Source organism: Varroa destructor, unplaced genomic scaffold (assembly GCF_002443255.2).
Source record: "Varroa destructor unplaced genomic scaffold, Vdes_3.0 BEIS01000005.1, whole genome shotgun sequence".
Classification (NCBI taxonomy): domain Eukaryota; kingdom Metazoa; phylum Arthropoda; class Arachnida; order Mesostigmata; family Varroidae; genus Varroa; species Varroa destructor.
Window position 1 is genome coordinate 8,467,194 of NW_019211458.1, and position 26,174 is coordinate 8,493,367.

Consider the following 26,174-nt stretch of genomic DNA (forward strand, 5'->3'; position numbering starts at 1 on the left):
GATTTTATTGCGTGGAAGGCCCAAATCATCGAGAACCGCTACTGCCTGTACGAGAACTAACACTTGAACGGTCTAGCGCCGCTTTTGACGGAATGATAGCCGCATCCTTCTACCGATGGAGATAGGAGGTTGTTACCCCCCCCCCCCCCTCCAGGATAAACGATCTTCTCATCTCACAGACAGATAAACAGACGCGGCAGAAGGATCATATGTAATCAATGCTATTATAAGGGAAGAGAACTTTTTCATAAGTGAAGTGTTAGGAGTTCAGCCAAATTGTTATCAAAATTGGCGTTTTAGTTTTAGAATAGTCGCAGTAATACAAAAACGAGCCACTTTTGGGTACTGACCGTAAACTACATAATAAAGTTCCACTAATAGGTACCAGCGCCTCGTAATTGTTTCACTCAGAAAGCTGCACCGTTTTAATTGAACAAATTAGCGCACTTCCCATAAACATTTATGGATACATCAATGTATTTTAGTTTTCAAATCGATCTTTACCGAGCGTGTGTTCTCTGGTTGGATTTGAGACGCGTACGAATCAAAGAGTCGCGTGGAAGATTATACAAAAGCAATATGAATGATATGGCTCTAAATCATAATGGGTAATACGCAATGAATCACTCAAACGCTACGGGATAGAAAAAGTTCATCTTTCTTAGACAGGCGGCGTAATGCATAGACGCCGTATGTAGAAGAAAAACTTAAAAACACATACTGCGTTTGATGAGGCTCGAGCTATTAGATCATTCAGCATCACGGAAACACTGTGAACTTTAACTTTTAAAATTTTTCTCTAGAGGCTTAGTTCTTTCGCTTTCGATCGAGGTGTGCGCCCTTACGGCCTTCGACCTTCTGCCATGTAAATGTTGTAATTAAACATTTGATGTTGATCTACTCCCAGAGTCCATAAAGCCTTGAAAGGCGATTTTGATAATTCTACTCTAGAGAGGTTATCGAAATTTTAGAATATATAATGGTAGATTGTGGGAGAACTGTTTGACAAGAGGCCTCCAACCAAAACACCTGCATTTTTACCAGCCTAATTTTTGTGGTACGAGGTCAAGCGTTGTCGTGATATAATGTCATGAATAAAAAGGGTTCATCTCCGTTCAGTAATATTGTCTGCATAATGCGTAAGTGTTATCATGTCCAATAGCTGGCAGTAGGCTTCAGCAATAATCGACGGACTAGGACTCATGTAGCTGTAGGGGATGACACCCGCATTACGCCAACAAACGAACGAAAATAAGCTTTTACAGCTGTACGTTTGCTTAAGGACGATGTCCTGCACGTACAACTGCATAGACACACTAATGTCACCGTCTGCCATTATCCCAAGGGATCTATTTTTTATCATACGTCACAATTCTATGCAAAAAGGAGGTCACTGTTTTTACGACAGGCTTTACGAAAGGAGAACCAAATAGCTTTATGTTTCTCTGCTCAATCGTCGCTCAAATCATCGAGCACTTATTTGTCAAATTTCTTCGCCTCATTCATTTGACTTCACAAATAAATACGGTATTAAACAAATATGGTATGCTTACATGTGCTAGCTCGAAGTGCTGACACCCCTGCACTTTGGGTAAAATAGATCGACTTCTACCACAGCCTTGAACTCCGCTTTATTTGCCTTCGCAAAAGTCTTTTTCAGTTAGAATTCATATTCGTAAAGCATTACAATTTGCCTGTTAAAAGCCCATATTAAATACAAATAACAAACGTCTCACGGGGTATCGTCGCGAGACATTTCATGCTTTACGGCACTTTAGACTGTAACATTTTCAGACAATTGCGCTTTATCAAGCCAATAAATAAATGTGCCGTCACCGTTCTGTAGGAGATACTTACGTACGTATGCAAAGGTTGATAAAGTAGTTGACGGATTCAGCGGTTCATGGTTGCCATTCGCGCATGCTACCAAGTTAAATTTCGCTTATATTACTCCTAGCAGCGTTTTCCAGCGATGAGAAGTCCTATGAGTGGGTTCTATGAGTGTATTTTAACCCCCTCTTAAACTAAATATTGTGCGTAGGGGGATAGGGTCTTGGCGCATAGTCGGGCTATTCCTTCAGCGGTCTTTGAGGGGAAGTTGATACTAAGCAAGAGCTCCTCCGGGTGGAATTGTGTCACAAAGTTGAACTTCAGAGAGCGCATCTATACGAAAGCAACTAGAAATTGGTACGAGAGACTGAGGGTCGATGCATCGACTTTGCACGAGAGTCTTGTAAACGGTTCCGCACTTTGCGTTAGTCGCACACTTAAAATGCCACATTTCCTAGAAATTCGTGGCACGTAAACTCAGTCTGGATTTTAGCTTCCGCAATAGGGCTTATATATCTAGATAAAGCAGGAATTCAATTTTTTTTTATATAGTAACTAAGGCTTCCTAATGTTACCAGAATGGTAAAACAACATAGCATTTCTAACAAGAGATAAATTCAGTTCATTGATAAGTATGATTACAGTACAAAGTGATTTAAACTAGTCACCATATTACTTTCCCATACATCGAAATGATGCGTATTCAGTGAGGACCCGTGACCTGGCACTTACTCATCTTTCGACCAGTGTTTTTGGAAGTAACAAAGCTTGATAAGATTCTTGTAGAAGCGGATCTTACAACTTAAGCCAACGCATCTTATTGTCTAGCAAGGGGGATACTAGAGACCGGAGCGTTAAGCCGTTTAGCTGAAAAAAGGCGTCGAAAACTACCGGCTCAACCATAAACAAGCGTTGGTTGTTATTTACTAAACGTACTATAGCTTGTAACGCGCTTCGACGCGTGAAGCCTACATGCCCTAATACAGGAAGAACTAGGTTTTCCTAATGATCCTTAGGTATATAAGCTTTCGGGGGAAAGTTGTTAAGAAAAATATTTCAGAGTGACAAAGCTACAGATTATACTCGTAGGTACACGCTGTTTATTAATTATTAGATAACCAGGACAAAAGTGAATAGGATTTCTTTGCGATCATCTGTCTCAAATTATTATTCTCCTTTCCCTACTTTTAAGGAAAAAGGCCTAATCCTTAGATAAAAGTGGTTTGTAAATGGTGACGGGCTAAAAGGCCAAGGACGTGTTTTATTTATCGCTAGAGATCAGCAGCTGCTCAGGGTCGTTCTGCCGAGTAAATTTACTTAAATTGTGTGCAATGAGCAGCGATTATGTCCGAATCAGTGGTTACGCAAGCTTCTGTAGACAATGTTCTTTTGAACTAATGAAAAATTAACCTAAAAATGCCATGAGAAGCGACTTGATAAACAAAAGGCAATAAACTGCATTAAGCCAATGCTCGAATGGCCTACCGAATCGAAAGATACTATCAAACTTAGCAGCTCTTTGTCCTGACCTTTGAGTCACTATAGAAACACACCCAACGTAGAAGGATTTTTGCCTCCATTAATGGCCTACCCTCAGGTCTTTTGTTGTTATAGTGAAAACATTACGCCATACGTCAACTAAACTAATCTGTTATAATATAATAATAAAAATAACACTGTTTAGTGACAAGGTTAGCTATTGAAATCGAATCTTAAACGTTTAATATTTACGCCATATTTGTGCACTCTATTTAGAAGTGTGTGCGCGTCATAAATGCGGTTCTATATTGCAGACGATTCAATTTTCAGGATTCAAGCAAAAATTGTGCTCGTCAATAGAACAAATAAGCCGTAAAATGTAGCCGAAACGTTTTCTGCTCGGTCATTGGAGCAGTAAACATCATTTTTGAACCTGACTGGCTTACATATACCACAAACGAACTTTAATACACTAGTCAGTGACCTGAATTGCTTTTCTACGTCCAGAAGCAGCTGGCCACTTATCTTGCGACTGCTGCTGAATCTCAACAGACGTAGAAACGCAGCACAGACTGCGTAGAAGCTTGGAAAACTTTCTACCATACAAAAAGCACTTACATATAATAAAAAAGAAGCAAGGCGCTCAATTCATATGAACGAGGCTAGGACATATCAAGAGCGATAAACAGATGCGGAAATCGAGGAACCAGTTTGTATATGTGAGCGAACGAATCAGCTGTAACAGTTATTATAGCAGTATTGCGACGCTCCTTTACATTTGTCTGCCTTGTAAGCGTCACAAATGATGATGCACACACGAAATCGCACCTAAGGTAGTTAAGATTGCCCCCCAGTAATTGATATAAGGATAAATAGCTATTATCGCTCTATCCGGACATGGAATTCTTCCATATTTGACTGACAATATCCATAATCAGACATACAGGAGTCTCTTTGAAAGATAGATGATATGTGGCAATATCAGCCAACAACGGTAATGATGACTGGTTTCCACACGTGCTCATTCATTTACTTACGCTTTGATCATCGCGGTCAGAACGTGACCTTTCCGCTGAAGATTAGCTTCCACAAGCCCTCAGCTTCGTTACTATGACGACAGATGATTCTAATCGGGCAAACGAATATACCGATAAATGTGCCAAACCATCTTAGCTCGCTGTACCACTTACTAAATCACCTATATATATATATATATATATATATATACGGTTTGTTTTTATTTTTCTATTATTTTTTTACTATTGCCACGTCCATTGCGGTGTACTGGTACGCGGAGCTTTACAAACATATCCACCTTTTTGAGGCTGACTAGTTGATTCGATATGGGGATAAACGCACGGTGTTATTAGAAGATCTAGGTAGTAAACGCTACAGCAGATGACCGATCTTTTCGGATACCGCAGAGGAAATTTGACGCATCACCGATAATCGTTCAGCGACTAGTAGTCAGCACACCCACGGGAAAACTAGGCCAGAATGAATAGTTACATGTATCTCTTTAATTACATTCGCTCACTTACCTGAATAGTTAGAATGTGATTCTTGGCTAATGCTTGGTTATAAGTAATACTTAAGGGGGGTAGCGGACGAAAAATACAGAGAGGTGATTAAAAATCAATACGGAGTGCATAAAGGACAAATATATCTGGAACAAGAAATCTGATCTTTATCTTACAAAATAGACATTGGAAAAATGGCAAAGCCGAAGTGCAATCCATTAGCAATTGGAAAAGTTAAGCCTGCTACTGGGTTTCTTGTCGCGTCAATGGCCTGTCACCGTAGCAGCCTTTCTATAATGCGTTCATTCATCATGCCGAATTGACAAGATGATTAGCGTAGCTAATTAACAATTTCATTAAATCTCGTAGCTGTAGCAGCTCAATAGTGAACAGTTTACGTGATGTTACTCAGTACGCGAACAACGGCCGGCATCGACATCAATGTTCTTCCTTCACTATGCGTCGACGTTCTATTGGGGGAGAAGATGAGTCCCTAATATAATCCACTGATATGATGCGTCGTGAATCAAGGGTTAGGTTGTGCCCATTCACCGTTTAGGCATAGCTTTTTAACCGGCTATAGTGTATTTAGATAACGCCCAAATTATCCAGCGGGATCGAAATGGCTTTGAGATATAGACATATACTCCAGGAGTCCTTGTCAAGTGACCATATGACCTCTCTCTTAGGAGAGCAGTATTTGACGACTAGCTGCCTGGGATTCTGGCGCAGGGCCAAAGTATAGTTCCATATTAAACCAACATGGGCGAAGACGTTCATTGAAGAAAGGGACGACATCTAACAGCAACGACGACGCCTCAGTAAAACGTTTGCTAGTAGTACAAACCCGAGCACATTTGCTTCTTCCTCTTTGAACTGAGAGTTCTGAAGATTCTAGTTTGACAGATTCAAGAATAATATCTGCAATTTGATCTAATCAAGCAGACAACAGATACACTGTACTCAACAACGTAATGTTTATCACAGGTAGAGAACAGGTCTTAAGTAAGAAAGTTCTTATGATGAATAATATAAACACAATGCATGTATAACATATAGTATATTTATTACACACATAAATTAAGAAGTAAGTATTACATAGTACATTTGATTTTTCTTCTACTATAGCATTTGTCCTTTGAAACAAAATTACCGTTATACTTGATAGAATAAAGCAAAGCGTGTCACAGGAGCTTCAAGATAAGAATTTCTGATGATTTTCATTAACATTCATTGCAATAATAATTTTCCTTGCTCCTTTTTCCTGTGCCATTACGGGATCAGGCAACGGGCCTCACACCACTAATGTACGCCGTAAAAGACAGCCGAGTGGGGATAGCCGACAAATTCCTCGACCTCGGACAAAATGTCAATGCACGAGCCAAGGTGAGTGGAACGGGTCAGCTCGTCTATTTCTTTGTCTCTTTTTTTTTTATGTCATTTATTTTCTCCGTTAGCTAATGAGAGTTCGATAGTTGGCTAGTTAGCTATAATCAGTCTAACGAATAATTATGTACCCCTTGTGTATCCAAGCTCAAGCCTGGTACCTCTCAGTGTGTCACAGGGCCCGCGGAGAATTGTTAACAACTTATTCTGATTTACTTCAGATCAATTTAATTCCTAAAGCAAATATGAAAATTACTGAACGATAACAAGCAGAGCATGAAGTATTAAAATATTCAAAACTCAATTTCTCTGAAAATTTTTCTCAGTTCTTTGCTTCGGAATAGGTTCGTTTCGGAAATTGGGTCTTGCTTTTATCATTAGGTACGTTTTTTTTACTCGATTTCAATTTATTATGTATTCATGTGCAGGCAAATTTAAAGCGTATATGTCTTTGTTTTTTAAACGTTACAAACATCGTTATCAGGAATGGTACATCTGCTTTTGAAGCTTTGAAAGACTGAGGTATCCCTTTAAAATTTAAACATGTCGTAGCCATATAGAGCATTTTATGATACCTACACATTGCGAACAAGAAGCCATAAAAACATTCCGTTGTTTCTATATTTTGACAAAAAATGGCAAAATAAAAGTTTGAAGCTAAGTTAATTCATATACCGATGTACTTGCAAGAAATTACACCAGCCATGTTGCCAGTATCTTATCACATATATATATATATATATACGGCATTTATCGAAAAAGGTATGTACATATAAGGTAAAACCCGGGTAAAGTTGATGTCATATACATATAAGTTTTCCCCACAAAAGAGCTCTGATTGTTAATATTAATTATATATAGTTATTTAAAAAAAGACCATTTGATGCAATGTTTGTCGATGTGGTTCGGGTTTTATATAGCTATTTTTTTAATACAGTTGAATAGTTTCTATAATAGATAGATCACAGTTTGCAATCATAAAGATAAAAAACGTACTTATTTTGCGCTATAACGCATCCTAAATGGGGTTACTATATACGGACATGTATCCAAAACTACGATAGAAACAACATAAGGTACCTAGTATTTCCCTTTTGAGCGCATTAGTCCTTAAATCTACTCAAACCCCGTACCCTGGACAATAATCGACGAATACTAATAAACAACAGAATCAAGAAGTCCAACCTAGGTGCAGCTCTGTTGCTGGGCTTCTGTGATAACCGGCACTATCATCTTTGCTTTTCCACAAGTTTTACACGTACCAGCAGTAGATCTCTCGCTATTCGCGGAAATCTTCGTTGAGTCCACTGCTAGCCCCTACATGCTGATATGTATTTTTTTCTTTAGGGTAGTGTCTGACTCCGAAACACAGTCGCTCTTTTTTTTATTGGCTTTCTTCGTTCTTCTGTACTGTTCGCTCCCTGGACATTGTTGTCGTTATTTTTTGTCCTGCTTAAATTGGTCCTATTGCCATTAGTGCGGTCTTTGTTGCTCATGTTATTGTTTATCTTTGCTCCTCCGGCACTTAGCTGCTATGGTCCACGATATTGTTGATGGAAACGCTGGCGTCCACCAACGAAAGCATACCCAACTTCTTTGCCTCCTATCGGGGCTCGGGTGTGCTTGTTTGTTCGGGCATTTGTTTATGTGCTTACCTACATTGTTTTAGTTGTCCGTGTGCTTCGATCTGCTGTGCGTATCTGTAGGTTTGTTCACACAACGACGACATCACGGATAATTTTGACCTTAGTTTCATTGCTCGAAAAGAATGTCCTGTCCATCTGCGCCTCCCGCCCCTAATTCCTCTTTCTGTCCTTTGATTTTAGTTGTTGTTATTCTTTGATGTGCGTCGCATATGATCTTACCACGCTTATACGCAGCTGTGATTCCGCTGTGTTTGTTGTTACCCCTGTCACAGTGTTGTACCCATCCTGCCCCTCATCCACCAGGTTTCTGATAGAACATTCTGTCTGTGCATTCTGTCTCTGCTCGAGATATCATTTCACGTGTATTCGTTGTCACATATAAATTCACGTCCAACCACATGGCTGCTCGTTCTTCTCGTCGCTTTCCTGTTTCTGCTTTGCCACTGCCAAAACTTATAGCACTGCTTCTCATCCAAAGTTATAGACCTAAATACACGCGCTTCCTACCAGCTATTCTGTAAAACCACAGTCGTTAACGTCTTAAGTGTTTTACTATCGCGAGTACTGATTATATTCTCACCGTACTGACTATTCTGTAAATAGTTGTCATTGTTAGCACGGTATCATTCATGGGTGGCACTTACGGTTATGTCACTCTGAATGTTCGGCAAGTACAATGCCCAAACATATTGAAATATTTCAATTTTAACGTCCGGTTCTGAAGTTGGCTAGTTCCCAGCACGAAATAAAATGCATCACGTCCGGATTCAAACTTAGATCACTACCTATCTCTATGTTTAATAAGCAAACCCATTACTGCTGCACTAATATGGATACGAGGGCAAGCAACCACAAAAACGGATTATGACGCATAGACTCGTATTAAGTAAGAGGTGAACCACTTCTTTTTTGCGTTCCAGTCGACTATCTCTTTCCGTCTCAGCACTGCGTATTCTTTTACTCTATTTTCATATATATATATTCTTTTGCTCTATATATATATATATATATAGTAAAAGAGAGGAGAGAGAGAGAGAGAGTGAGAGAGAGAGTACGTAGTACACCAAGCCCAGTGGGGGGATGTAAAGAGAGAAGTTCAAACTATCTATACAGACGGACAGACATAGGCAGGACAGACATTTGAGCAGATAAACTTATCAGAGATGCATTTTCGAATTGGGAAACGCGCAAAAGGAATATAGACGTCATTTTGCCATTTACTAAGCGTGGTCGAAAGATTAGTTGGTTAAATCCTGCGAAGAATCAGGCTACCACTTTCTATCTTACCTCCTCTTCTATATAAAGACAATACGAGTATATTAGCTGGTATTTTGTTACTCATACGAAGCGTTCAACAATGACAAGCGGGTATACTGCAAATAGCAGGGTCGAATCTCTATGGGGGAAGTTAGCAAAACCCATGCGAAGAAACGGAATCATGCAAAAAAAAGGCATGCAAAAATGCACCGGAAAAGATAGAAGTCAAAGTGAGGGTGAACTTGAAGACGTGTGGTGGTGTTCAATATCATTCCTATATGGCAGACTTCCGTTTCATCCTGACGTCGTTTCTGGTCAATGGAACATGGTGACCATATAATATCTCGAGTGGCCCCGAAAGGAACAGAAATAGGTGCGCCATAAGGAGAGAAAGGTTACAAAAGAAAATTCCGTATCTAAGAACGACTTTGTTTATACGCCGGTATAGGGTTATTAACGCCGAGATCATATCTAGTAAAAATAAACCCATGGCCCAACGTCTAAGTAGCGTCAAATAGAGACTAGTTGTAAGTTGTATTAATACATGTATGCTAATTATAACTTACTTGATAGTTTTTTGACGTGCCAAACCTGTTTCTTTCATAAACGTTAGAAAAATGAACCAAGAATATGCGTGTATTAAAATCAGAAGTTTAAACTTCATGTACTCGAAGCATCGCGATATATATTCAAGTTAGCAATTAATCAACGAGAAATGTACAGCTTGAGGTAGACCTGAAGTTCTACCACAGTCAAGCTTTCTTCGGTAATAAATGAAGTGGTTAATATGAAGATCGTTAGCTACGATATACATAAGTACAATGTTTCTCGCCATTGATTAGTTGAATCTTCATTGTAGACTTCGAACAAACGTATGATTGAAATCAGATGTTTAAAAAAGAGAAGCTGTTTATCCAAGTGGAAATGTTGCGATCCACTTTCCAAAGTAGTTTTCTTATTTCCCGATAACATGTGATAACTTTAGCTGCGAGCCGACATGATAGATTAGTCTAAATGTTACCTCAGAAAACTAGATCAGCCGTTAACTAAATAAGACGCTATTTATAGGTTATTTATCGTTCACAAAACACGAGTTGCAGATAATTGTATATTTTAAGTACGGTTACGTACTGAAAAATTGGCATGACAATGAAAAAACAGTCGCTTTTTATCAAGATCACATTGAAAGGTATAGGGGGGCTCATTAAAAGTCAAACATCAGATGTTCTGTAGTCATTCCCAAAGGTGTCGTTGATTGCAGCAGTTTAACTACGAGATGAAATTACAGGTAAAATCGGCAAAATTGTTGAATCATGTAGCGTTTTTACAGTATGTCGTGTTGTTTGTCAGTGTATATAAAGATCCCACCGGGAATCTGTCACTACTTTGTTTCCGTCAAGAAGAACCACAGAAGAAAAGTTATTAAACATCGATAGTTATCCAGCTGTCAGCAGTAAGGTGCATAAATTTTATATGTATATATATATTTATTTATTTTATACAAAAAGCAAAAAGAGGTGCAAACTTTATGAATTAGTGCCATCAAGGAAAATATAGCCTGGGATCAGTGAAATCAAGCCGAAAAATCGTGATCAGTTTTATTTGTGTTTATTTTCTTTATTTATATCCAATCGATAGAGTATCTTTGAACATGAATTTACATGAAAAAATTGCGCCAAGGACGAAACGTATTCGTTCCAAAATTTCAATACAAACTGTGATATTACAAGCAAATTATTTGTAAATGCCTGAAAAAAGGTTGATAATGTCCGGTTTTTTGAACACTAAATACGAAGAAGCTAACAAAATTGAACACATTGAAGGAACAAACGTTCCCGGTCACAAAGTGCCTATACTTGTAAAGTACCTGTAAGGGCTACCTAAAGACAGGGCCAATTCTACCATAACAATAAGTTGTCTGCTATTTGGAGTAATTTCTCAATATCTAAAGTGTATAATACTTTCAAAAAATTGCGCCTTAATTCTTACGTTGGCGTCATGTATTCAAACAAACAATTTCAGGCCAATGTGCTGACTTCCTACAATACACTATTAATGGGAAGTGTTTGTAATGGAGAGCTAGCCATGTACATAGAGATGTTTGCCAACTGAAGTACTTCCTTGGTGTTCCGTAAGGTAGTCCTACTGAATTACTCAATTAATGTTAGAATCGACTGAGCAAGCTGTTATCGCAATTCGTTTTGGAATGTACTCTTTCTAGTCCTAAGCCCACGACCCAATTGATTCCACAACTACGCCTAATCGTTGGCTGCATAACATCGGGCTAATGCTACCCTTAACAAGTATATCTGAAAATGGATATATCATTCCTCTGTACTTAAATGCTACAAGATTTGAGATATAGTTGAACGATTGGTTGAATATTCATGAATGAAGTAGATGTAATAAAAAAAAGCAATTTGTCAATTGATACACATGAAAAGCACCTGCTCCCTCAACGGGTCACTCAAGTTACGCGTAGCTTAGTATGCCCAATAATGAGTCTCAATGACATCAGAAAGCTGATCGGTAACACGTCTGTGAGTAATAAGGAAACAATTAGCGACGACTGAACCAATTGATAGTAACAAAGTACTGCAAAATTAAGAAGTAAACCGACGACGAGAAGCTTGGGACGATCCTCAATGTATTTAGTTGAAACTGTAAGGCATGTTTTTGAATTAATACATAATCACAAGTAATCTCTCTTCCTTTTCGTTGTCTGTCAAAGTGTAATGATATCCTTGAAACTATCTTTTTATGTGTCATGTTTGAAAGATACAAAATTTCTGTTTCTGCCCTGCCTCGTGCCTCTTCTCAGACCACCTAGACATGTAGTCAGCAGCTTCAGCATATGGGCGTGCCACTTCTATGCCCACCTGCGTAATGCATACAAACCTCGATAAATTGCGTATGTAAGCAAAAGAGTGAACGGCTGGCACTGCGGTCTCTTTCCACAAACACAACTGCATATAAAAATAATGACATAAATTGACGTTTTTTCGTTCAGTAAATACGTGATCCAACGGCGCACCATTTCATTGCGTCACGTTCAGTGAAGCCTACAACTATACTTCACCTACTTTCTAAATTTAAGCGCGTAAATAGATTCGATCGACTCTATGTATCGGCAACAGGTGGCGCTTTGCAACGATCCGCAGCAAACGTTAACTCAATTACGCAGCGACAGAAGTGTTTAATAAATTATGCACGTCGGCTAGCTTCGCCTTGGAGAGGCTTTTATCTCAACTGAGAGATAGACTTTCCGTGAATGTTCAAAGTTTTTAAAAGAAGCCACCTGTTTCCAGCAGTAGGTTCTGTTTCTTGTGCCGAGTAAACAATGGGGTAAGTAGTTGAAACGCTAAGTAGAGAGTGAAATCGCGACTGTTTTATTGTTGTCATCCCAGTTTAATCATGCTTGTACAAGCGATTTATGTGGTGGTCGTTATATTATATTAATGGTTGGTCTTGGAGCGAGCTACCAGAAACGTAAACACATGTTACCCATCTTTCGTCCGTCTCTGCGGCGCTCTTCTGTGATTATCTCACTTCCGTCCTCTATGCGTACATATTTACTTACCTCCATCTTCTAACTTCGATATGGAGCGCTCTGTCATCCTATTACAGGGAATAACAGGAGAGGACGAGCTCGCCGGAAGCGATGCAATCTATAAGTGGATCAGCCAAAGCAAACGGCCGTATATGACAAGTGGCCATACTGAACGTCTAACGCTCGGTTGTTTCTGCTCAGGCTTATTCCGCCACTTCTAACCATGGGGAACACCGGCCACAACGAATTTCGATTGCCACTATTTGTATGCATCATTTATGTGCAGAACTATGTGTGTAGATTGCTCCGCGATATAACAAGACTAGTTGCGCTAGCTGTAAGTGTCTGACGATGCCTTAAGTTATACAAAAAGAGGGGCATCGACAGTCCTATACAGCACTTTTCCTGCTGGTCGCCCGTGATTGAGTCGAGAATAGATATAGGGTGTCAGCGTTGAGGAATTAAGATGAAAGCTAACAAAAGACAATCTCCGCTCCAAAAAGCTAGAAAGTAACGCCAGGCCGAGGGTAAACAACAGCTGTATTAGCACGGAATAAAGAGCATTCAAGTGTGAAGCTGAGACACAGACTCACTGACAAACTAAAAGGCAAATCTTGTAACATTTGTAGAAAATCTTTGCTTACGTACGAGCGATGTAAAAATTATCAGCCGCAGATTATAGTATCCATAATCGTCTACCATGCCACACAACACAAGAGGAAATCGCAGGCGCGGTCTCTCTCTCTCTCTCTCGCTTCCTTTACATGTAGGAGATAGCTAAGAAGGAAGTGGACGAGGCGTTGGCGTATCGTCTGGTGGCATTATGGGCGCCATCGACCGATGTATGTAATACGTAAACATCAATATACCAATGTGTATATATGTGGTCAGGAACAAGGTATATGTATGTATGCGCACTCATGGATAATGAACCCAGATTGTATCCCACATCTAGGTAGCAATACGAATAGAGAAGTAAAGCGGCAGCGAGACATTTCTTGTACGAAGGCCTCTAGCAGACGTCTGCCCATAGCGGGCTGTGACAGCTCGCGGCTAGGACGGACAACTGACGGTAATGGTTACATTGTAGAGAGTCAAACAGTTGCAAATTTAATGCGCTTTACGTTGTACTTAAACATATGAGAATGCTCTAAGAGCTGTTGGCTACTGCTGCTGGCTGTAGGCAGCATAGGGTGATGGCGGGAGAAAAGTTGTCTTTTTTTTTCAAGGGTCCGGAAGGGGTAGGGGTTAGGTTTAAAGAACAATAAAAGGCCCAAAAAGGTCCGAAATCGTTTAAGGAACCCCTCCCGCCCTCTAAACGTATAACAGTTGTGTGTAGTCGTAGAACTGTTGACGTCGTTCCGCACCAAGGGCAGATTTTACCATTTCGTTGCAGCGTAAAAGAAAGCGACGGCTTGCAACTGTACGGTCGACCGCGTAAGCGAATATCAGAAGATAATCGCTCCTTTTTAGAGCCCGGCTGTCATTTAGCCTGTGATGGATGCTTCGATTTTAGCCCAGTTGCACCTCTTTATTCTGTGCAGGGAAGCAGGCTAGCGAAAGAAAAAAAATCCGATCAAAGTGCGACATCTCACTGAGATAAGTGTTATCCTTTTCTAATGCTCCGTCTTTAGGTTTCCCTTGCCCGTTTACGGTCTAGTTCCTTGCCCCGTAAAGATGATCAAATAAGTAGAATGAAATAGAAAATTGCATAGAGCAGGAAATTACTAGCGCGCAAGCTAACGTTTGTAAAGGTGCAATTAAAAATTAAGTTTCATTTGTTCTAATAGGTTGTCCTATTTTCAAAGCTATCTCAAAAAAAAAGGCCTTTCTGTGTCGAAAGGGTAGCGCGCGTGTTTTTTAAAGTGGCTCAGCGATTTTACACAAGGGATATCAGCTGGAAATGCCCTTAAGATTGGCTTCCTATTCTGATATTATAGACATGCTACAGAATCTACTTGTCACATGTTGTATAATTATATAGCAATACTTTACATAAGTATTTGTATTTCGTTTGACGATAAAAACTCACTCACATCCCTAGTATGCTCCGAAAATGACAGAATATAAATAAGTACTATTTGTTAGAAGCAGTGTGCGTCTTTTGCAGTGACAGACGCAATCATCTTCCCTTAAAAACAAAAAAACAATTTCTGTTATTGCTCGCTTTAAAGTATTACATATAGTGGACCAGAGGTTGTTGTTATTGGCAAGTTAGTTCACACCAATGTACTAAAGTACGTATGGGCCGTTCGTTCAGATCCAAGCGTTCAGAAGGCTCCTGATGGTGGCGATCATTCGATGAAAAACTATTAAAGGCACTACAATTCTACTTTCCAGTTCAACTTGATAAATAGTTTAGTCTTTAGAATTATGGGTCGACATTTATGGGGACTCTCGAAACAGCTACTGCTAATAATTACTACCGCAAGAAATTACGAGGACTATTTTTTCGTTTATCATGCTATACAGGTACGTATGATTGCGATATCTACAATGGCTAACATTACAAGTCTTAAGTGATTCCCAGCATATATCGATGAAAATGTGCCATAACCAAGGTACCACAGAATGATCGACTTGCTATGGTCAACAACAAACGTGGCAGGGGCAGGAAGGTACCGCGAGATGAGCCTTCTCGTGACCTACCTTCCAATAGAACCTCAGAGTTCAGCACATAGATGACGCTATATGAAACTGTCGTCATTAGGAAGCAGTTTAGGCTATTGGCTGGCCATACTGGGCACAACATCTAGTAAACGACGCAATTCATGCTTCATAGACGAGGGTTTGTACGTACCCCCCAAACCGTCGTGGCACTCGACTTCGGCTGTTTCCAACTCCAATAAAAATGACAGTTTGCCAATTTTAAAATCCGCCTGCCTAACAAAACAATAGAGTCTTTATTAGAATGTAGTTAGTCACAAAATAATTTTGTAGATTGTTTTAATACGAATTGTGGCACGTGTTCTCTAATAGAAAACCATATAATACAATTAAACCAATGTAAAAATACTCTTTGTTACTGTGGGTTTTATGTAGCTTGTTAGATCAATGTAGAAAATAGTTTTTTCGTTTACTTACGAGTGCCTCGATATGTTTTAGAGGTGATTGTCCGCATTTACGCGATTATTTGAGCATGATTATATTTACCGTTTGTGTCGTACCAATAAGTTTCCTATAAATTATGCACACAATTATTTCATCCACCGTATCCCAGTTACTACCAAAAATGACAATTTTTTTTTACTACAAGAAGTATTTTTTTTATTGAACATTAACTAATTTTATCATTTATTCTAGCATAATTCATTAAACCATATCCATATGTCGTCGTTTTACGCCCATTTTGTACAGGATTTACAAAAAATATATCATGCAAAGGTTAGGCACCACAAAGCCCTTCCACATCGTGCACTCTTTCTCACATCTGTATGATCGAACTATCGATCACTATCGACATTACCAATAACATAGTTGCGCTTATTGTTGTTTGTTGTGGGTTATTATTGTCACAAATGCGTGAAGAAAAGCCTGATCGAACCGTCATCGCCACCACGGCACTGAAACGGTGCGGTTGGATGTTTTACACGGAGAGAGCTCAGAGATCACACAAGGCGCTAGCAGTCCTCAGTCCACAAGTCACAAGGTCGTCAAGCATTTGACGCAGTCTGAATTTTACATGTTTTTTGGAAGGGCCTGAAACATATCGCCTGTCGGATAAAGTTTTTGCAATAACAGCTTATATCCTCTAAAAATCCTATACAACAAAATTACACATGCACTCGCAGCAGCACACTCGTTTGCCTGTCATTAACAGGTGTGGTTAATTAGCATCATCAAGCAATAGTTTCTAGATAATAGGATCTTTCGTAGGAAAATACCTTGCTGTTAAATTTTTCTCACTGAGACCAGTTAACGAGGTTCGATGTCCCTTCAAGATTTCAGGTCCACGTTATTTTTGTTACTACTGTTATTGATATTGTTTAGGTAGCCTTATAGAATTCGTAGTAGTTAGTGTGGGCAGTTAATATAGCTTCGTGTTAACCCTTCCTGTTCTTGCTTTTGTTAATATTATTGTTGGTTTGTTATTAACTAGCATGTTACACTTTCTACATGTCTAGACGTATTTGCGTGTTGTTCGATGCAGTGATGCGAGAGCTAAGATACGCAAATACTAGTAAATGAAATATGCTTTATGTATATATATATATGTATGTATATTTATTTGCTCTAAGTTTATTTGCATTTTTCTGCCATCAGATCGTCGCTTACTATACAATATTGTGTTCCGTTGTATATGTCGCTTAATGTCCTTTCACCTACCCAGCTCGTCTTTGAAACTGTTTTCACTCGCCTTTTCGAATATATATATATATATATATATAGCCACTAGTGCATGAACTACACTTGTACTTTTGTTTCGTTTAGTCTGTATTTACCGCTAGGGGTCGTTCGTCGCGCGCTGGCATCGTGGCGCTCGATTAAGGTTTATCTCGTTTTCGATCGTAATTATGCCAGCACCACAAAATTAATCGGTACTTTAGATACTCTACGATCTTGTTTTAGACGTTTAGCTTGCAGATGTGTATTGACCCGCTCAGTGATACTGCTTAGATAGCGAGGAAGCCTCTAATGGCAAAACTAAAACTTGTTGTGAGCGGTTACGCTAGAAAATCCAGCCATGCACTCATATTCAACGATTATTTGTCTGAAACAAAACACGCTACGATCATTGTTTACGTCTGTATAATAACACAACACGAGTAGTTCCGTCCGAAACATTATCAATTGACCTTTTGCGGACTCTTCATATTTTGCCAGCACTCGCGCCTTTATTCTAACCTGCACAATCTTATAAAGGCAACATTTCGTACTTAATGATGATATTTTATTTAATCATAATCTAACTGTATGATTTTGATACGAACTTTGCTACAGACTGTGTGCAAAGGGCTAATTTTTTTTATTATTAACATTATTCTTGTCAGTACAGAATAACATTATAGGACAACAGATCTCTATACCCTATTGTATGGGTTTTTAGGTATTTCCAAACGATATCTTGGTTCATTTAAAGCCTTTCTTAACACTTTTCAGAACTTCGCACTCAACTGCAATAAACAATTTGTCGCTTTCATTTTGCGCACACAATCGTGGACCTAGTGCACTCTAAACACGCGAGAATGTCATGCCACAGAACACAAATCCCTGATTACTGTATATCTCTACTTTGTATCCAATGGACCCCAAACACCGTATTGTATACAACCCCTCGTAGCAAGCTAGAGAGCACGGCTTCGTCACACTAAATCGTTATATCGCCAACGTCTTTCCAGGGTCCTCTTTTCAGTGTTCTTCGGTAAATGTTGTCTCATCAAGTCTGGAGCGGGTTTCTCCTCTGCCCTTTACCAGAGAAATGATTTTGTACGAGTTACCCCAAGAGGCGATGGTAGGGAGGGGACTAACTTTACACCTAAGGCGACCAATTGCTACTCGAAAAACTCTAACTACGAACCCTTCGACAGATACTGAACACCCGAATTTCCTAAACCTGGTTCCTACCAATAACTTCGCGCTTATGACGCTCTGAATGCATTCCGTAAGCGATCAGCTGCAGTAACGGTAATGACGGCCTCTATTTTTTCGTCTCACTGACCGACGGAAACAAACCAGCATCCCGGCTAACTTCATTTTCAGTGCTTCGCTTATAGTAAGACCGGTCTATTCCAAGTCCAATCGCTTTTCCAACGGATACAATTCTGACCCTCCTCACTACCTCGTCCCCATTTTACACATCCTTTGAACTAGCCCTAGCCACAGTTTACCTCATCATACACTCTCTAGCGTTACTATTCCTTCCGTAGACGTCTTCTAGCCATGTCGCTTAGGAAGCAATCATTTAATTGGATTCTTGTTGCCTTTTGTCGACACACAAACCTTAAGATTTTTTTCCAATCTGGCCGCAGGTTCCAATCGGTCAGACGTCGGCCGTCTGCTGATTTAACTTCGGCTCAGCTAGATACGCTATTCAGAAGTATTATACTGATGTTTGATTTGTATGATGGACCCTCTTTAAACGGATATAAATAGCTAATCGAATAGAATTCGTAGCATTTAGAATATGTTTAGTTACTGAAGCTATCGTTCGATTAAGGTGGGTCTCATTAGTTCTCAATTATTCGGTCAAAGTTAGCCTTTGGCCTAAAATTTCTCAAATTTATTTGAAAAAATTCAAATTCCTTAGAAACGGTTTGCGAGTCAGAGCCGATAGTGCATCAATGAGAGCAAGGGTGCCGATCACGCCCCGTTCTGCCCTACCAAACGTCCATGATGGCACTCCCTTATCCTGTCCTGTTATAGAAAGCGCAGGCTATTATGAATAATTTTTTTTTAAAACCTACGTTTCGCAGATGCTTTACTCCATATGATCATAGTTTATTACAGTTAACTTGTTGCTCGTTATCTACAAAAGTCTATGAAAATTTAAGGGTTAGGACCCGAAATGCACACCATGTAAACTTATTGCCGTGAGGTGATTTGAAGAGACAACGTCATAGCCTTACCAAACGAAAATTGACAGAAATGTGGCTTATTTTTAATGTGAACATTTTTTAAAACCCCATTTTATGGACGCTTAATTTTCTCTTTGGCTAGGCGTATAAACAACGTAATTGAATATTTAATCTGAAAGCTGATTTCCTAACTATAGAGCTAGTTTCTAAAATGTATCTGGTATAGAAAATTTTGTCAGGGATTCTCGACCGATGTATTGGAAGAACTTTACCACTCCTAATTTCGGGTACTAAAAAGGATGTCATCGTAATCTAGTAACGGATATTCTCGGGATTTTTGTTCCCTGAAACTACTTTCCTATTATGGATTGCTTTTCTTGCTGCACGACATGGCACGTAGTCACGTTTGGTCTAGCATAACGCCTGAGCTCTTTTCATTTCTGAAACAAAGCGCTATGCTGAAGTGTCAAACACCTCGATTTGAAAAGAAAAAGAAAAATTCAGTAAACGAGCAGTTGCCTCTTGTCTTCTGTATTGCCAATACGAGGTGGGGACACGTTTACGCTCAGTAAAATGGCGTTAACTGTTGACTCTCCTCAAACTCCATCCGGTAGTTCTGGTGATTGTTGTTATCCCAGTATTCTTTGCCGTCGACGCGATAACACACACAAAATTGAACCGAACGGGGGGAACTTTTCAGACACAGGTTCACAGAAAAGCGGTCAGTCGGCGACGACGTATGCGCCGATCCACCTATATCCTTGCACTCGGCTGGCATATAGTCGGCCTCGATGTCCGTGTAACTTTCCCAGTTGTTTAATGTATACCGCAAGAGAACGCTTTTATGAAAGGCGACGTTCAGAACTCGAATAACAATGTGCACTGACGAGTTGTAGCTGGCAATCACAGATTCAAGACAAACCTTTTGCGTCCGAAGTCGCTGCCAAAAGTTAGGCGTCGCACCTAGAAGGGCACAGCACAAAATAGGCTATCCTTAAGGGTTGGGCTATCTTGTGATACCGAAAAGCTCACTTTTTGCAAATGCTTTGAGCCTTCCATTTTTCAAGTCTTTTACCAGGTCTCAGAAATATCATTAAAGAGTGCATCATCAATTCAAAAATGATCGCACACTTACAGCAGCCGCCCCATGCTACACTCTGAAAGGAAGCAAAACTTCAGTGTAGCAAATTAGCAGCGTTAGTTAACTCCGCGGATCAACTAGGAGTATAATTAGCAGAGTAAAAAATCTAAGTAGATATTAACGGACAACGGTTGATTTACCGCGGTACTCACCTGGCTGCTCGAACTTGGCCTGGTACCTGCCGCTCGATTGACAGACCTCAAGTTTGATATTTCGAGCCGGCTGGAACTCTCTAACTCTGACTAGGGCAGACGTCTTAGGAATGGCTATACTAGAAGAAAGGATAGGCATAGAGTTTTCCACGGCGGCGGGACTAGGCGCTGGTGCAGGAGTTTCCTCGGGGCTTTGCAAAGGGGGCGTCGCTGCCATTACCTTCAATAGGTGTTGCACGTAACGGAGTTAGATCTACTGGCTATAGAATAAGCCTCATAAAATTCCGTGCGTTACGGAAGACTACGTGCCAACTATGGCCCAACTGACTTTTGCGTATGCATCTAGCCATTCATGCTCAAGCGCAATATACAAAGCAAGCGCTCTATGAAACGCTGTTTCCCTTTGGTATAGTTTACGTTAAAAAGCAATTGGAGACAACTGAATTCGAAAGTTACCATTGTTCTTTCGCTTGACTCAATTCCGTTGAACCGTCTTATTGGAAAATGCATTATCATAAAACAAATGGTTTTGCAACGCCGTAAGGGCTCTCACCTTTACCGCAGTCAAATCAAGTCCCATGTCATCGGCGAACTTGACAATTTTCTTTGGCTGGCCGCTTTTAGTGGGTGTTTGTGGGGCGCTCTTAAGGCACCTCTTTGGAAGATCAGAGCTGGCAGGGGATGTTTCGTGCGCAAGAACCAAAGGTGCTCTAGGACCTTCCGGTTTACGGCCTGAAAGGCGAAGTTGGTGCAATTTGAGCACGAGTTGTTGTTTGATATGCTGCATCACACGCAGCCGGCCTGAAGCCCATCACAATGGTTAGCATCCGGCGCCGGCTTTACGCTGCCTTGTTGCCAGTCGTCATCATTATCATCGTCGTTTTCATACAACTAAGATGAACACCGCACGCGTTCACATGATCACTGGAACTCCGGTCTGGAGGGAGATGCCAATTGACGTTTTCAAGTCTATTGCTTATAGGACATCTTAAATAAATGACCAGCTTCAACACTAAATGCTAACTACACGTTTTCTCTTTTCACTGACGGCAACAGGCACGCTTTTCCGGCTTTTCATTTTTTCTCGGTTACCAATAACAGTACCGATTAACTCGGTACCATTCGGCATCATTATCAATAGCAATAATAACGTAATGTCATTTACTCATAATTATTGATAACAGCAGAAGATGAACAGAAGTTATAATGAGTAAAGCAACGACAACATCGAGTATCGACGATAATACAGGGGAACAAAGTGCTGCTTACTGTTTGACGTCACAACGGCACTGACCGTGCAATACACCATGTGCAACAGCCATACCCTTTCAGTTTGCGGCACTCCATACTATGGTAACATTGATAACCTGGCTATATTAGTCACCGTCTATGTGAACCGATATTGATTCATGCAATTCATAATGTTGTAGCTCTAAAAGACTCTAGCTGTTGGCGCTACTCTTGCTGTTAGTGTCGTTTTTTGTAGTTCTTTGTCAAAGAAAAGTTATTTATCCAGCATTTTAAGTGGGCATCCGCCTGGACCATGAAGTGGTCACTGGACGGCCGCTGCCGTGGCGGGGGCATCCATTTCGGGAAGTGCATCGAGCTTCAACACTCAAGGGCAGACGCATCATCAGCGGTTAGAACCCGACTGAGTGAACCCTTTCGGCTTTTTCCCACTACACATCGACGACGACGACGACGCACGAACTGGCATTAAGTAACCACCGAGTACCCGGAGCCACTGCCGTTAGAGTGCCCCAGCCCAAGCCCAAGTGAGGGTAAGCGACGTGGCCATGCGACGGCGGTGGTGGTGGCGGTGACGGTGGCGCCTGACAAGACTAACTCATTCTTTCTCTTCTTCTTCTGGGTTCAAGGGGCGCTCTTCCCTTCCTTTTCCGTTCGTGCCCTTTCCTCTGCACTCACCGCCTACATCCCCATGTGACGCAGCTTACTGCGGAGAGTCAACACCGACTCTACTACTGCAGAACTTCTTCACTTCTAAAAGGAAGACGAAGGTCGTTCTTACGTCTATACCGCGCCGTCAGATGACGGACACAATAAGGGGAACCTATAGTGAATCCGCGGATATAGCCAATATAAAACTTTGGCAGCCAAGATAACGAAGAATGGCTCGGACTTTAGAAATGTGTAAACAATAAACCACAGAGCCAACGAGAACTTAGTAATTGATAGATGGTTTGAAAGCACTCATGGGTCTGGAAATCTGGTATTATAGTAAATCATTGATGCTTCTAGTTCCATCGTGCCTCTGGACAATATGAAGTTGCTATACTAGATTTAAAGATGGGCTGCTTACTATCTTTAGGCAAAATTAACACTCAGATATAGCTTTATAGGTGCCAATTGAACGAATACAATGATATTCTTGATTCCGGTGCATCGAAAGAGGATCCCAGAAAACTGACTTGCTTCGAAAAATGGTTAAATACGTCGTAGACATCTATAGCAAAAATTAATACACTAACCTGGAATCTGCAAATCGATGGTTGGAGACCCTGTACGGTAGTCGGTCCAGACGAGAGCAGTTGAGAGTGGCATTGAGAACGGATTGGGTCTCAGCGTTATTTGGACCGCCGTCATCCTGGTGATGCGTCAAGATTACTAGGAAAGCAAGTTTTGAGGATCTAAGTTAGCAGCCCAGCAATGGTTGACAAGCTTATGACAAAAAACTGCTTACTATTGGTAGACTAAGTAGTTTTACTAACTCTAAACCTTACCTAATCGAGTCCTAAACCTAAAAAAATCGAGACCGTAAAGACTTTCAGCTATTTGGAAGTTTACAGGAACTACAGGGTGTCCTATGTAAATTAATCGTTCGTTTATGTACTGTTTTGATAAAAACTATCTTTCTAGGTAATATGTGGCATTGTAATGCTTGGCACATTAACTGTCCAAGGTTTCACTACAATATTTACGGCATCCTGACAAACTTTCTCGATAACGGAGTTGCTCCTTGTAGAGCAGAATGTCTGCTTGAATATACACAATGTCTAGAATATGGGCACAAACTAAGAAGGTTTAGGTTTACCAAGGATGACAATGTCATGGACAAGCTAGTGGTTCGTCGTTAATGGGTTCGCTATTTCTGACACTCATAGCGGATCTTTCCTCGTTGTTAATAAGCCAAAGTATTCAAAGAAGGCCATGAACAATTCGAAACATTGAACGATCCACCGCCATTTTAACAGTCTAATACGCAAACTCAAAACGCATTATCAGCGTCAAAAATGCAACTTTTTATCCGTTCAATCTGTTTCGAAACAGTTCCATAGGAAGCTTTCAATGTTCTGGCATCGAGTTAGTTGCTTCGACCTCTCCACCAGCGTCGCAATGGCCTGAATTGCTGATTCAGGATGATTAAGAAAGTTTATAATTTTGCTGCAGTTTGTCCGGCACGAAGACATCAAACTACACTCGACGTTCGCTCATTTTCTAAAGTCCAAACCGCCAGTTTAGATTTTTAGGTTTGTTTTAGGAAGACAGCCTATTCACATGAAGGATCAATGCATTACCGATCGCAACACCGCTTCCTTTAACTTTCGATACTCTTACTCTCTAAGAGATCTCCCTCTTCCGTCGCAGACGCCGAAAGACCGCTTTCCCTTCTTACTCGAAGGAAACATTATAGTAGAATAAAGAAAAAAAAATCAGTTTTCACGTTTCTTATTCACGCTTGGCAACAAATTCAAGTCGTTTATCAAGCTAGCAGACGGAACTCTAGTGTGCAAATTCGACGCACGGTCGTTTCTTTGACCAGTCCATATAAATAATGGCATGAAATCATCTTCGAGGACCATCTAACTCGTCTCTGTTATTGGCAACATGATATGATAAACTGGAATAGCTTTTTCCTCTAGGTCATACGTAGCCGTGGATTACAAACGAAAGATACCTAGTGGATCATATACTATAACCGCTTGAAACGATCATAGCTACCAGTGGCCTTAAACAATTGACTTTACTATTTATAGTTTAGATCAGCTTTACGCGATTCGACACGTGTCACTCCCACTCAGATTCAACGCATCATAGGCTGTGAGTCCTATATATTAACAAACGGACAAATGGTGCCACCATTGAGATGCACGTATATACACAATTCTCCGATCCGACCACTCACATTGGTATTCTTCAGGTGTCCTTCTTCTTGTTGACAATGATTCGATCTTTTTCTGGCAGCAATGTCAAAACTTCTTGGGTCTGGATGCCAACCTGTTTTTTACCAAAAGTCTTTAGCGAAGCGATTGCGACTGTTTGATTTCGGTTAAATTTTTTGGGAAATCAAGAAGTCGGAATAGCATCAATAGCAGTAGCACAGGTTTTCTATTAGCGTACAGGGCCGCCATTGACAACATGGAGGCTGTGGCACCGCAGCGCCCTCGTTTGGTTACACTGTTCATCTCACGTACACCGACGAAGTAATGTGTGCAGGCCTATGTAGTCGTGGTAGCAAGGAGCATAACCGGCTATTTGTGTAGAGCCTGGCCTCTGCCAACGTACGCGAACGCATCAGTCGGCTATAAGGGCGAAAGGACGGCTGATGGCTAGCACGTAAAAACTAGCAGAGCGGTGCGACAAGAGGGGCCAATTTTGACTGACCTTGGAGAGGGCCAGTTGTAAGGAACCGGGGTAGGTGACAGAAGAAAAAAGGGTTTAGGGTAACTCGATGGATGTTCAATTAATAGCCAAGTTACGCCGAGTTGCCAAACCGACTCGATATGGCACTTAGCAATGATCATTAAACGAGGACATACACGTACCTACACCTATGGGTAGCCTGGGTGCATAATAATGATGCATACAGTAAGGCGAACTTGAAGGCCATTTCTGACCAGTATTATTATACATCACAGCAACCCTATTGACAGATAATGACAAACAAAATTCAGTAACAATAATACTTCATCCAATGAGTTGACCTTTTACAATTTCGTGTCCATTTAGCCAACGTTTCTAGTCATCGCTAGTCAATATAGTCAACTTGAAAAAACCATTGTTAGGGTATGTGGTGGATGTTTTTATATTAAACCTTACGATAACGAACTCTGATTGAAATTCAAATGTTTCTATAGGACTCCTAGCAAAATATATAATAATAAAAAAAAAAAAGCCTTATAGCTAACCTTTACCAAAAACAAAAAAATTAAAAATATGAAAAATACTAACAATCCTTTAGGTTTCTGACTACAACCTGCTTTTAATAACAAACCTCTTTATGAGGTCATAATGTTATAGATATTAGATAACCTTGATTATTCCTTGGAAAACCATTTTTTCACGTAGTACTACTACATATGATACCCTTATAAATCAAACACACATGTCCATTAGAAAACCTGCCTTAAGGCATTACCAAGCTAAAGAATTAACAAAAGTCTAATTTGAAAGCCTCGAATATCTTTTTTTAATACGTTGAAAGGAGAAAATAGGATCGTCGGCTTAAGCAAAAATAATACTCCCGACACGATCTCATTCGGATAAACACTAAAAACTAAAGTAGTTACGAAGGTTTTGTTCATTTAAGAAATTCCTGTTCAAGAACAAAGTGGTCCTGATTTGCAATATGGCCAAATGAGGCTGTTTACCATATAATAAATCTGTTTAACCATAGCAGAAGTTTATGCGATCGCAAAAATCTATAATTTCTCCATGAAATTAGGTCCGGGGCCCAATT

General features: G+C 40.2%; 2 protein-coding genes across 16 annotated transcripts in view; one reads left to right on the top strand and one right to left on the bottom strand.

Annotated features, from left to right (window-relative positions):
- Positions 1-26,174, top strand: part of nompC (no mechanoreceptor potential C) — a 104,808-nt gene that overhangs the window by 49,170 nt on the left and 29,464 nt on the right. For all 12 annotated transcript variants that reach the window (XM_022809677.2, XM_086990213.1, XM_086990212.1 and 9 more), the window contains one exon: positions 6,114-6,215. In XM_022809677.2, the coding sequence (XP_022665412.1) occupies positions 6,114-6,215 (102 nt within the window). The remainder of the gene's footprint in view (positions 1-6,113; positions 6,216-26,174) is intronic.
- On the bottom strand, positions 17,400-24,965 carry LOC111252150 (protein phosphatase 1 regulatory subunit 3B-like). Of its 4 annotated transcripts, none has more exons than XM_022809683.2 (5): positions 24,621-24,965; positions 22,966-23,101; positions 21,030-21,208; positions 20,477-20,696; positions 17,400-20,146 (listed from the first exon to the last, which is right to left on the bottom strand). In XM_022809683.2, the coding sequence occupies exons 2-5, from the start codon at positions 23,078-23,080 to the stop codon at positions 19,749-19,751; spliced, it is 912 nt and encodes a 303-aa protein (XP_022665418.1). In that variant the 5' UTR covers positions 23,081-23,101; positions 24,621-24,965; the 3' UTR covers positions 17,400-19,748. The 4 variants fall into 4 exon arrangements, with proteins under 4 accessions (XP_022665418.1, XP_086846356.1, XP_086846355.1 ...); XM_086990230.1 differs by lacking the exon at positions 24,621-24,965 and adding an exon at positions 24,463-24,552; XM_086990229.1 differs by lacking the exon at positions 24,621-24,965 and adding an exon at positions 23,529-24,413.

Coding starts and splice junctions, on each gene's coding strand:
- LOC111252150 (XM_022809683.2), bottom strand. CDS start 23,080: ATGACGGCGGTCCAAATAACGCTGAGACCCAATCCGTTCTCAATGCCA. Junction 21,209..22,965: donor CATCGATTTGCAGATTCCAG/GTTAGTGTATTA, acceptor TTCGCCTTTCAG/GCCGTAAACCGGAAGGTCCT. Junction 20,147..20,476: donor GGCCAAGTTCGAGCAGCCAG/GTGAGTACCGCG, acceptor GTGCCCTTCTAG/GTGCGACGCCTAACTTTTGG.